At 39.5% G+C, this 12,542-nt stretch overlaps 1 protein-coding gene across 1 annotated transcript in view; it reads left to right on the forward strand.

The window, feature by feature from the left end:
* Window positions 1-12,542, forward strand: part of LOC124722056 (mitochondrial-processing peptidase subunit alpha) — a 107,386-nt gene that overhangs the window by 53,045 nt on the left and 41,799 nt on the right. Inside the window, exon 7 of the mRNA XM_047247251.1 lies at window positions 10,201-10,485. Coding sequence (XP_047103207.1) covers window positions 10,201-10,485 — 285 coding nt within the window. The remainder of the gene's footprint in view (window positions 1-10,200; window positions 10,486-12,542) is intronic.

A 12,542-nucleotide genomic window follows, 5' to 3' on the forward strand; every position in this document is an offset into this window, starting at 1 on the left:
TTCCACAGCTGATAGCGGCCGCCACAGACATGGATGGACAATGCGCCACGTAAGGAAACTTGGAAAAAGTGTCCACTACAATGAGCCAATACTGACTTAAGAAGGGCCCAGCACAGTCAACATGTAGATGCTCCCACAGGTGCTGCGGCATCAGCCAGGGGAAAAAATATGCGTACGGGGCCACCTGTTGCTGAACACAATGAGTGCAAGTGGCAATAAGCTGTGTGATGTCTCCATCTATGCCCGGCCAATACACATGCTGATGGGCCAAAGCTTTGGTGTGAGAAGTCCCACAATGACTGACATGCAAAAGCTGTTGTACATTATGGCGTAAGGAATTTCTTGAGGTCGAATGCAATCTCTAAAGCCTCCTTTTCAATCTGAGAATACCACTGCTGAGCGGAAGTTACTATCTTAGAAGGAAGCAATGGGCCATTCAGATCCATCTCCATATTTGTGCGCCAACACTGTGCCAAGACTATGCCAAGAGGAATCTGTAGACAACAACGGATGCTGACCCATCTGAAAAGTGGCCAGATACAGGGCAGATTGAAGCCTTGATTTAAGCCAAGTGAACACTCGGTCACAAGCTGGTGACCAGAAGAAAGGCACATTTTTATGCAAAGCGCATGCAGGGGCTGAGCAACAGTGGATGCGCCTGGTAAAAACATATGGTTGTACTCAACTTTACCTAGAAACGCCTGCAGTTCCTTATCGGAGGTTGGCCGCGGCGGCAGTTGCGTCAACTTGCTGATGCAAAGGCTTGACTCCTGTTCGAGAAACCACTTAATCTAGGTGCTCAAATGACACCTGAAAAAATTGAGATGTGGCAAGATTGTACTTGAGACCTGCTATCGATTGCAGAAAAGCTCGTTAGTTCTCTCTTGTATGTTGCATGAATTTTGACTCGTTCCACATCATTATGAAATATCGTATTCGTGATCCATGGAACTAGTATTAATCTAATCTAATCTAATCCTCGTATTACTTTGTGAGAGGGTTGTTTTTTTCTTGAGATCAAAATGGAACAGACAGCGTATCAGTCGTTAATATTTTCATGGCTAATTATGTGATACTGATTCCACTTGCTCCATCGGATCTGTGAATAGTACCCCTGTTTGGCTACTCAAAGAATATGCAAATAATGATGTCCTCATACTGCATTAAGAGCCAAGATGATGTCTTTCCGTTTATAACTTAGCAACAGCTGCAGCGTCCACTGGTCAGCCAATGTAAACACGATGCAGCACCATCGAGCATTGTTTATTGCTGCACTTGTTGTGAGTCACAACCTCAAGAGTACACTGTCTATACTAAATATATTACAGAATTAATACAATCTCCAAGAATGTCATTAACATAGCATGGAATAAGATGGGTTGAGTAAAATTAGATTTTGTAACTTGCCGTTGCATTACAGTAATATTTAATGTCGTTTGTTTTGTTTCATTTGTTTGACCTCTTAGCAGTATTTGTTTATGCATTATTGTATCAAATGTTGCTTTCCTTTTCATTAAGTACCCAACAGTCGTTTGGTTTTTTATTTAATACATTTTTGTTCCAATGTTCATCAATAAATTTACATCTCTATTTGTGAGGGTGCACGCTTTCACATGCAGAAATTAAGTGTTGGTTTTAATCTGATGTAGTAGTAGCAGCAGCAGCAGATTGGCGTTATGAATCAGCGGAGTGTGGATAGTTTCTGCAAATTATAGAACCATCTGCCCACCTATGCCGTTGCATCACAGCTCAATAATTCTCATGTGGATGTTGTGATAGCCCTAGGGGTATCATTCATATGAAAACATCATGGGCTACATTAATAACTCTGTACCCAGGTACTGCATTGAATCACAGCACCATGTCCAGCTTGCTGAATCTGTTGTTGTTTCAGTGTACTGTATGTTGTAAAGCTCTTCAGCATAAAAGCTTTTCACGTTTATTGACAAAGCATCAGCGACCGGGTATATTGTAATCATAATGAATAGAGGATACCTGTCGTTCTTTCAGAATTTATAGACTGAATGTTATTTTTGCTTAAAGATGGTTTACTCTAAACATTACTGTCAGTATTTGTTGTACCTTGTTGCACATTCTAATAACAACTGCTTCTCGTTTCATGTTAGCAGAAGCTGGAATGAAATTTGCATGGCATAAATTACATGGTTTAATTTTCAACAACTTTTTGAAGCCACATTGTTGGTCAGTGCATATGGTTTCCTGCACAATAGCCTTTCGTAATTTGGAACTTTGATATTTCTAGCTAACATACAGGCTCCCTATGGGTGTTCATTTGTTTGTGTCTCTTTTGTGGATAGTGCCAATGACAGAGATCTGAAGAAAAATGTATTCTGTGTCTATAATTATGAAGAAGCTGAGTTGCGTACTCATAATGTTTGCAGTACAACCACTGGACATGCTCCAAAAATTTGATTAACTTCTGGTGAATGATCTGATGAGTTTTCAGTACATGTGAGATAGCAAAATGCAAATAGCCATGACAGTTATTGATTTAAGATGTTTAGTTTGCACTTGGTGCATCTGTGTATTATTCCCCAAATCTAGTTACAGAAATTCGAATAAAACTGATTCACATATCCTCTGGATATTCTAGCACTCGGCAGCCATGTCTTTGAGACACAATCTGTAGTCACCTCCCAGCCCGCTCATGGAACAGTTCGGCTGATATTCAACCTGCTGGTACTATGACTGAATTTTGGTAACAATGCAGGATATGTTTGTCGGCTCTGTGACTGGCAAGTTACTTCCTGGATGGCACAGGATTAGGTTGCTAAATTCACTTAATGTCTTCATGTCATTTGTACTGAGTAATAGGAGTGATTTTCGCTTAAGGTGCAACATAAGACTATCAGTTTATGGTTTTGAGTCCAGAAAAAGTCGTTCCATGTGGAATTTGCTACTAATGTAGTCATTTACATTGATTTATCAGTCATCATACCACCAAATAAGGGAGAGATGAATACTGTAGCTCATCATTAACTCTGAGGTAATGTGGTTGCCTTTAAAGTGAAGACTTTTTTGGCTCGCAATACCAGTATCACTGAAGGCCAGATTTTTAGCCATTTTGTGACAGGCTTACAAGCAATCTCATAAAAAACCAATAAGGAAATGTAAGAAAACTTCTCCATCAAAGGTCATCTGAGTACTTCCAGTTACACATAGTGTTAAGAGCAAAAAATCTATGGTACTGCACAGTGGTTAATGCCTCTTTCCACTTCTACCAAAACAATTTTTGGTTTTTGTGTTACACCATTTTATTCATGAACTGCCACATTTCCATACTACTTGGGTGTGACACAGGTCAGCAAGCAAACACAGACTGTTGAAGTTCAAAGTGAATAATACCTTACTAATTTGTACCGAGATAAATGTGCTCATGATACAGGTACTTTATATTTTATTGAAGCACACCTTCATCATAATGTTACTGTAGTAAGTTGTATTTCATTTGTATCATAACAGTGCATACCCGAATAGCATTTTCCATTACTTTATTGAACACAACAATAAAAATCAGATTGAAATTGACTATCAGGAATATATTCTCTCACATTATCTAAAATAGTCTGCATTGCTCAGGTAGTTTACCTATTCCCCTCCTGTTAAAACATACTGATATTGAGTGAAAGATGCATTCAAATGCAGTTTGAAGTACCTTTTATCCAGGAAGAAATTTTCTTGATGCTTGTTGAATGATTGGGGAAGGTAAACATTTGAGGGCATAAGATCAAAAGAATAAGTGTGTGAATGATGACTTCCACACAAACCCCTGGATGGTTTTGTTTGTGAAATCAGAAGAGTGCATTGTCATGTAGCAGCAATGCATGATGCATTTTTGTCAGTTGTTTTTAATACACTGCAAAAGGAAATTGTCTCAGTTGTTGGCAACAAATGCAATCTACAATGGACATACCCCTGCGGAGGAGTTCATAGCATCCAACACTCTTTTTGAGTCACCAGGTGCAAAATACTATGTTCACACTGCCCTTTGCTCGTGTATATGCCTTTTGTTTGGACTCATTGAATGTCCATCAAGAAATGTTGTTTCAGCATGATGGGTGCACCACCTCACTTCTTACATGCGGTTCAGAGACATCTCAGCAGAAAATATGGTGAAATATGGCTAGGTCGAGGTGGTCCAACTGCATGTTTAGGGGAATAGTTTCTGATAATTTTTGCTATTACTGATTTTTCAGAAAATAAAGTGAATTATCTTTGATGTTCCACCAGAGTGATATCTTTATCAGTCAGGTGAAATGCAATTTGAAAAACAGAGGAAGGACTGGACTCAAACTCCTGACTTTGTGTCTATGTTGGGCAGTGTTTGCTACGAGACCACAAGCTGATCCAGCACTGCAACAGCTCAAGAAGAAGAACCTTATCCTCCAGACACTTCCACATCCTACAGTGTTCACTGATTGTTCATATATTCGGGCATAGAATTATCGGGGGTGACTGGTTGTTTTGTTGCCCCCCTCCCAGTGAATGACTCTGAGTTAGTCTCTGTGGTGGCCATCCGGTGGCCAGGTTTATGTATGCACAATCTTTTTATGGGCCATCTAGAGGAAACCCTCCTAGCCTCCCAAAATCTCAAACTCCTTGTCTGATTCAGGTTCATTGGTGATATCTTCATCATCTGGACTCAGGGCCAGGACACCCTACCCTCATTCCTCCACAGCCTCAATGTCTTTCTCATTCACTTCACCTGGTCTCCTCAGACCAATGTGCCATGTTTGTGGATGTTGCCCTCCACCTCTCTGATGGCTCTGTCCACACCTCTGTCCATATTAAACCCACTAACCACAAATAATACCTGTGGTTTGCCAGCTGTTAACCCTCCCAACTAAAAAATCTCTCCTATACATCCCGGCCACTCATGGATGGCATATCTGCAGTGACAAGAATTCTGTTGTCCAGTATACTGAAGGACAGAGTATCTGCAATGACAAGAATTTCCTTGCAAAGTATGCTGAAGGATGGAGTATTGTGAAGGTCTCATGAGGGGCTTCACAGACAGGCATTAACCCCCAAACCTAGTCCGCGAACAGATTTCTCATGCCATGTCTTCACACACTCATAATCCTCCCTCCATCCCCAAGAATTAGCTATAAAGGAGCACCCCCACATGACCCAATATCACCCTGGACCATGTCCTTTGCCTGGACTTTGTTTATCTACTATCATGCTCGGAATGGAGCAGCACCCTACCCAAGATCCTTTTGACACCACCTACAGTGGTATTCAATTGCCCACACAACCTTTACAACTTCGTGGTCCATTGCTATACCACACCCATCTAAACCTCATGCTACAGGGGTCATGCCCAATTCCGCCACCCAGCACTTCATACTCCAGTCCTGTCACAGGCGTATAATATCCCATCAGGGGCAGGCCCTCTTGTGAAAGCAGCGCTGTCATGTACCAAATGTGCTGCAATGACTACACAGCTTTTTATGTCGGGGTGACAACCAACCAGCTGACACCAGAATGAATGGTCACTGCCAAACTGTGGTCAAGAACAAAGCACAACGTGCTCTAGTTCGATGACTGCTTCACAATTGTGTCATCAGGATCCTTCCGTCCACCACCATCTTTTCTGAACTATGTAGATTAGAATGATCTTTGCAACGCAGCCTTCACTGCTGTAATCCTCCTGGCCTCAATCTCTGCTAGCCCTCTGTGCCCATATGCTCTACCCAAAAGTTTCCCCTCCATCTGCCCTGTCACCCCCTACCAATCTGCACCTCCAGGTCACGTCCATCATGCACTGCTCCCCATTGGCTTGCTGCTTTCTGCCTCATTCTCCCTCTACCCACACCACCTAACAACCCCATCCCAGTCCACACATAGAAGCCAGCCGAAGTGGCCGTGCAGTTCTAGACGCTACAGTCTGGAGCCGAGCGACTGCTACGATTGCAGGTTCGAATCCTTCCTCGGGCATGGATGTGTGTGATGTCCTTAGGTTAGTTAGGTTTAATTAGTTCTAAGTTCTAGGCGACTGATGACCACAGAAGTTAAGTTGCATAGTGCTCAGAGCCATTTGAACCATTTTTTAACCACACGCAGAACTGCAATCCTGGAATTATGTGTTTAGACGGCACTGTGTGGGGGCACGGGTGTGTGTGTGTGTGTGTGTGTGTGTGTGTGTGTGTGTGTGTGTGTGTTGGGGGGGGGGGGGGGTTGGTGCGTGTGCGCACACATGCTCACGCACAACACACACACACACACACACACACACACACACACACTAGTTCATCATAGGATTTCTGCCAGAAACTGGCAAGTCTTACCTCTCTTTTGTATGTGCCTGTCTATGACTCAACAGTTCTGCAATTTGGTGGGTAGTCTCCTTTACTCCTAAATAATTTACATTCTGCTTGAACTTTTCTAATGTTTTTAGTGTACTCTAAAAATGATTGTAGTCAATTTTGACCAACAGTCCGTTGTCATATTTTGTTCTACAGTGGGTCACATTGCAGGTGGAACATTTTTAAAAAAAATTAATCTGGTGTATAGAGTGTGTGTTTTGCGAAGGGGCCAGTTTTTTAATATTTGGAAGGCCTGAAGCTGTCCACAGATGAATTTTTCAGTTGAAAACCATCAGCAGTACAAACCTGATCAATATGTCAGATGAATCAGATCTTGTGCACTCTGATGCAAAACATAACAATAAAAGTAATTGTGGGAGCAACTGACTGTAGGTTTCACCATTGTCTGTCAGATTTTAGTAAATGAATAAAAGATTAAAATAGCTGCAAAAGAAGTTCCAAAAACCACCTTTCTCATAATCGGAACAACTGAAGGGAAATCTGTGCTTGTAGGTGATACTGTTGCCAGAAAACTGTGAAATATAGCATTTTATGGAATGCCTAAGCAGTACGTAAAATACCAAAAACCATTAGGCAGGATATGAAATGCATATTATTTAATACTGTGCCCAGGCATTTAATAGAATGCCAGTTAAATTGAAGGTAAAGTATGAAAGAAAGTCAATTTCAATTTTTTGACAGTTAAAAGATCCACAGGCCTCATTGTTGTAACAGTTTCAGTCCAGTTTGATTGGAGTTCATTTTGTGCCACTGTGTCACTTCTGCTAAAATGGAGGCTGCACATTATAATTGTGAAAATGGTGTGACTGATGATCTTGTGGATGCAGTAAAACAAGGATTTTGTAGTGTGTTACAAGTAATGAGGAATAATTCTGCAAGAAACAGTTTTTTCCTAACAGACAGTTGCTATAAGAAAATAATAAGGGATGTGAGTTTGTCTAAGCCTGTGGAAAAGAAGCAATGTCATAATTATTGGAAACATGGAAACTAGTACAATCACTATATGAAATATGTGATGCAATAAAATTTTATGTAGCGGATGGTGAGATGTTCAACATACTTTATGAGATGCATTCTGCTATTGGTCATGGGAGGACGAGACAGGATAATAAAGGAGTTGTCTGCTAGGTGTTAATATAGCTCGTCATGATTTAGAGCTTTTTGTAGAAATCTGTGAACCCTGCTGGCAGAAGCAGAAGAGTTATGGAAAAAGCGTAGTAATAAAATTGAATTTCAAACTCCTCCAGATTGTGAGTATAAGTTCATTCCAGTATATCAGGATCACCTAACTAAGTTTATTGTATGCAAAGCCTTTGAGACAGACTGCTAAGGAAGTAGCATACCACTTAATTGATATATTCACTCATCTTGGAGCTCTGTCAATCCTCTGATCAGACAGTGCGACAGAGTTTGCCAACAAGGTTATTTCATATTTACAAGTGAACTGGTCCCAACTAAAAATTGCACTTGGGAAACCTGGTCATAGCCAAAGTTAAGGATGCAGTGAAGGAGCAGACTAGGATGTGCATGCAGAATATGGATGCAGAGTGAACGAAATAATAATAGGCGTGTGGGTTTATGATTCATCAAATTAATGAAAAATTGAGCACGTCATTCTTGTTTCAAGAGGTTTCCATATGAGGCTCTGTTTGGCTGTAAAATAAAAGTTGGACTTAACAAATTAGCTCTGCTGCAACAGGTTTTAAATGGTATTACAAGAGAAGGAAAACTGGAAGATATTGTCCATTCACTAGAAAAAGCCAGCAAATGCGAAGACGTAAGTGAATGTTCGGCATAAGCCCATCTTGAATTCATTGCACCTATGCCTTCAACATCAACTCAAGTATCTGAAATAAAAAGAATTCATTTGTTCCATCTATTCAGTCTGTACTGTGTGAATGCTACATTCATATCATATGTAGGAATTCAGCTCAAGTGGGGAAGAAGGATTTGGTACGCATATTACATGCTCCCTTTGCACGAATAGCAAAAACGCCATTATTGGTCAGCAAGGCCAAAGAAAAATTTAGAATCTAAGGTGAAGGAAGTGAAACTGCTTTCCAACAATATAAATGTTCACATCATTTGAAAAAGGCTGTACAATAAGAGTACCTGTTCCAGAAATTGATAAAGGTCTTGTGGATGCTCACAACATTATGACTGTCATGGTTGATATGATAAATGATTGTTTTTATAAAGTGGGTACCAAAGATGGGATTCTAAAGCAGTTGTTCACAGTTCAAGGCATGCAAGAAATCTCTCATAAAGTCCAAAGATGTTCCTGTGAACAAAGAAGTATCTTTCAGGTAGTTACAACTCGACAATCTACTGGGACTGGACAGGAATTTGTGAAGTGCGTGTGCAAAAATAAATGCCAGAACCTCAGGTGTTTGTGTGTAAAAAGAAAAATTATTTGCAACTCAGTATGTCATTTCAGTTCAGTTTGCTGCTGTAAATAAATCATAAAAGTAGCACAGCTTTGAATTATGTAAAAACTGAAATTTTAGATCAGTTATTGTTTATTATACATTTGTAGTAACTGCTAAAAGACTGTTTTCAATTGCATTGTCAAAAAAAGATTAAAACATATCTACTTTAGAATAAACAAATTTTCAGACACACACACACACACACACACACACACACACACACACTTATGATAATTTTCATATTTTAATTTAACTTTGATTAAATATATAAATTTCTGGTTTGAAGATGTTATTTTATTGTAATTTTATGCATTGCTTGTGTCCATTTCACATTTTATAAAATAGCCAGGCATTTTACACAATTCCTCGCCAAAAAGTTCTAGGTGCATCTATACAGAGCCTTGATTTGACACTTTATTAGTAACAATGCAATTTAGATTACCAAATACTAACCAAAAACAAAATACCTGAATTATAATTAATACACAGCTAACTCATCAAGACTGTAAAAGGGGTAATCAGCAAATGAAAAATAAAGTGCTCTCTGTTTTGGGATTTTGACAGCCAGTAGGTATAATTAGAGAATTCCTTCCCCAAGAACAGGTGGAAAACCCTATTTTCCATTCAGCTGTCATTCAGGAGAAACAATGGTCATATTTCCATCTGATCATCAAGTTTTAGGTGTCCTCTCATCCCAATTTCTCTATGTTGATTGCAGCTAGTATGGGAGTGGTTCACTCGAAAAGAACAGAGTTTTTTTCCTTCCTCACCCATATGTACACTTGAGCTTGTACTCCACCCCTAATGATGCTGAGACGTTGTCAACAACTAATCTTCCTCCATTGCCTTTGTTTGTTTCTCAAGACTATAAATTCACCATAATTATGAGTTAGTAGTGAGCATTAAAGAAACTTTGGCTGACCAGCTGAGGACAGTCCTGGTTTCCAAGCACCTACACTGCTGCAAAAAATGAGTTCACCATTGTTGATTCTGTGTATCTTCCCAAGGAGACTGTCTTTGAGACAATATATCCAGTTTATTTACATTCCACAAGAACTATGTAAAAAATCAGTATCACTTTTTTGCAGACCTTGTTTATCTTAATTTATTATCCAAACATTTCCTTTTCAGGAACTGTAACAGTCATGCTGGTTAATCCTAGAACACTAAAAAGGGGAGACTGTTACACTGCTACTAGTCCAGTTTTATGGAAGTCATATAATTTAGAGTTTATGCATAACACTTATCGGATGTCCAGTGGCATGTTATATAACAAATTAAGTACAAAATGTCCTTTTTTTATGCCCTACTGCAGTTGCAAGTTTTAAGAGACTTTAGTAATCAAGTATTAAATAGTGTTTAAGAAAAATTACATAGGTTGTCATTTTTAATTTACACTAACCCTTCTTTTTTCTTGTCAGGCTGCTTTTAAGGATAAGACATATGGATTACCAGCAATATTGCCTCTGGAAAACATAAAAAGTATAACGAAGGAACTGATCTATACATATATGAAAAACTACTACACACCATCTAGAATGGTATTGTGTGGTGTTGGTGTCGATCACCAAACTACTGTAAAAGCAGCTGAAAAATACTTCCAGGATATGCCACCGATCTGGGAAGTAGAAAAGAATCTTACATTGGAAGGGAGCAAATACGCTGCACAGGAGCTTACCCCAGAATATGTCGGTGGTATAGCTTGGGTATGTATATGTATTTATTAGTTTACTTGATATTTGTATCTGTGTGCTATCTTACAACAAAAGTAATTTTTAGATGTTGTTATCACTGGCTGTCTTTAAAGACTGACTGACTGCACCAACAATGGGAGGACAGCACCACTATCTTGATCTTCCTTGTTTATTATATATCTATCCCAAAACATTTTGGCATTAAGGTGCTGGAGACTGCACCAGTTAATAATTGCAGGGTGTATACGTGGACAAGGAAAAAAAAATTCCCGGATTTCCCGGTTAAAAATACACTTTCTCCCAGGTGAAAATACACTTTTTCCATGTTAAGTGACAGTACAATCTTCCTCAGCACTGTAAAAGTCATCAATCCTTTGAATGTTTATGGTTTTATATTCCGATGTGGAATTTCGCGGCACTTTACAAAACGAAACTCATGGGGAAAATCACATTTTGAAAGACCTTTGATGTGGGGTTGGGGGTTGAGTTGTTTGAGGAAGGAGACCAGACAGCGAGGTTATCGGTCTCATCGGATTAGGGAAGGATGGGGAAGGAAGTCGCCTGTGCCCTTTGAAAGGAACCATCCCGGCATTTGCCTGGAGCAATTTAGGGAAATCAAGGAAAACCTAAATCAGGATGGCCGGACGCGGGACCCTTTGATGTGCAGCAATATGTACGCTGCATATTTTCGTATTACGAACATTTAAATTTGAATTCCACCAAACAACGCATGTCATTTTCCGAAGCATTGAAATCGAGATTGCGATGCGCTTTTGTAAGCGTCATAGCTCATTCATGTGATCTCGCCAGCTGATGACAGCAATAGGACACATGATGTAGTCAGCCAGTAGCAAGATCACTCTTAAGTAGTGCGAATACACAAATAAGAAAAGTTAATGGCTTAAATTAATATACATAGCATTCACATATAATATTGGTCTCGAAGATTAATAAGTTGGAAGAGAAGCTAAGCTTCCAGATATAATGTTGATCTTTTTTGCGCGTGTTACTCTTTAAGATACATCTCACAATTGTGCCAGAAAATTTTTTAATAATGACGCAAATGTCTGATCTTCTGGGCTCCAAATTCTTCTAAATGATCGTCCTCAAAGAGTTGATTTTTAAATCAGAGTCAAACGCTTTGTGACTTAAGAAATTCATCATACATTCTCGCACATAGTTCATCTTGCGTAAAAGGAAATCTGCTTTGACTGTAACGCTTTTCAAACCACCGTTCGCAATATTTTCCCGCGACCTGTTAGAAATAGGTTCGTTTCAGCAGTTGCAAGAAAGTGCCAGATAACTGCCGTCACCGCACTTGCGCAGCTACGATGACGCAGGAAGCCCATATGTTCGTATGTGTAAAACATTACAAGATCTTACATTATGTCATAAAAGAAACAAGACATCAAAGGATACTTCAAGAGCTTCGGGATTTCGTGAACCGTACTAAAATGCATAATTAGGCTTAAAATACACATCCGTATGTAAATTTTCTTGGAGTACCAGTACTCATGTTTGGTTCTTTATTATAGCATAATGTTGTATGTGCATTTGAAATGCAGCAAACAGTTGAAACTAGCCAACAGTGTGAAATTAAACACTTAGTTTCAAATAAATTGATTGCCTCAGTAGAAAGGATTAATAAAAGCCAAATCTCTTTAGCAAACCGGCAAAAATAACTTCATTGTTCTGTAAGGCGATTAATGCTTGACTGTCAGAAAGTTGGAAATAAAATCTGAAACTATTAACATATTCCAGCCTGCCGTAATTATGCAAATGTATTTTAATTCATTTGATAGCTCCCGGCCACAAAAATCCGTTTTGTTATCATTTAACATGAGAGCAATAAACGAAGAAGAAACAACAAAATCACTGAGCGTAAACACAGGTCACGTGGAGACGACCCACCTCCCCACCACAACTCGGACGGCTCTGTGCATTAGCCCTGGATCTACGATATTTCCGAACAGAGGCAATATTAAGTAGTGGCACCCAGCCACACTTCTGTAACAAGAATCGGGAGAAGGTACTACTCATACGCGACTCAACTGCGCATGCACAAGAGC

Source organism: Schistocerca piceifrons, chromosome X (assembly GCF_021461385.2).
Source record: "Schistocerca piceifrons isolate TAMUIC-IGC-003096 chromosome X, iqSchPice1.1, whole genome shotgun sequence".
Taxonomy (NCBI): Eukaryota; Metazoa; Arthropoda; class Insecta; order Orthoptera; family Acrididae; genus Schistocerca; species Schistocerca piceifrons.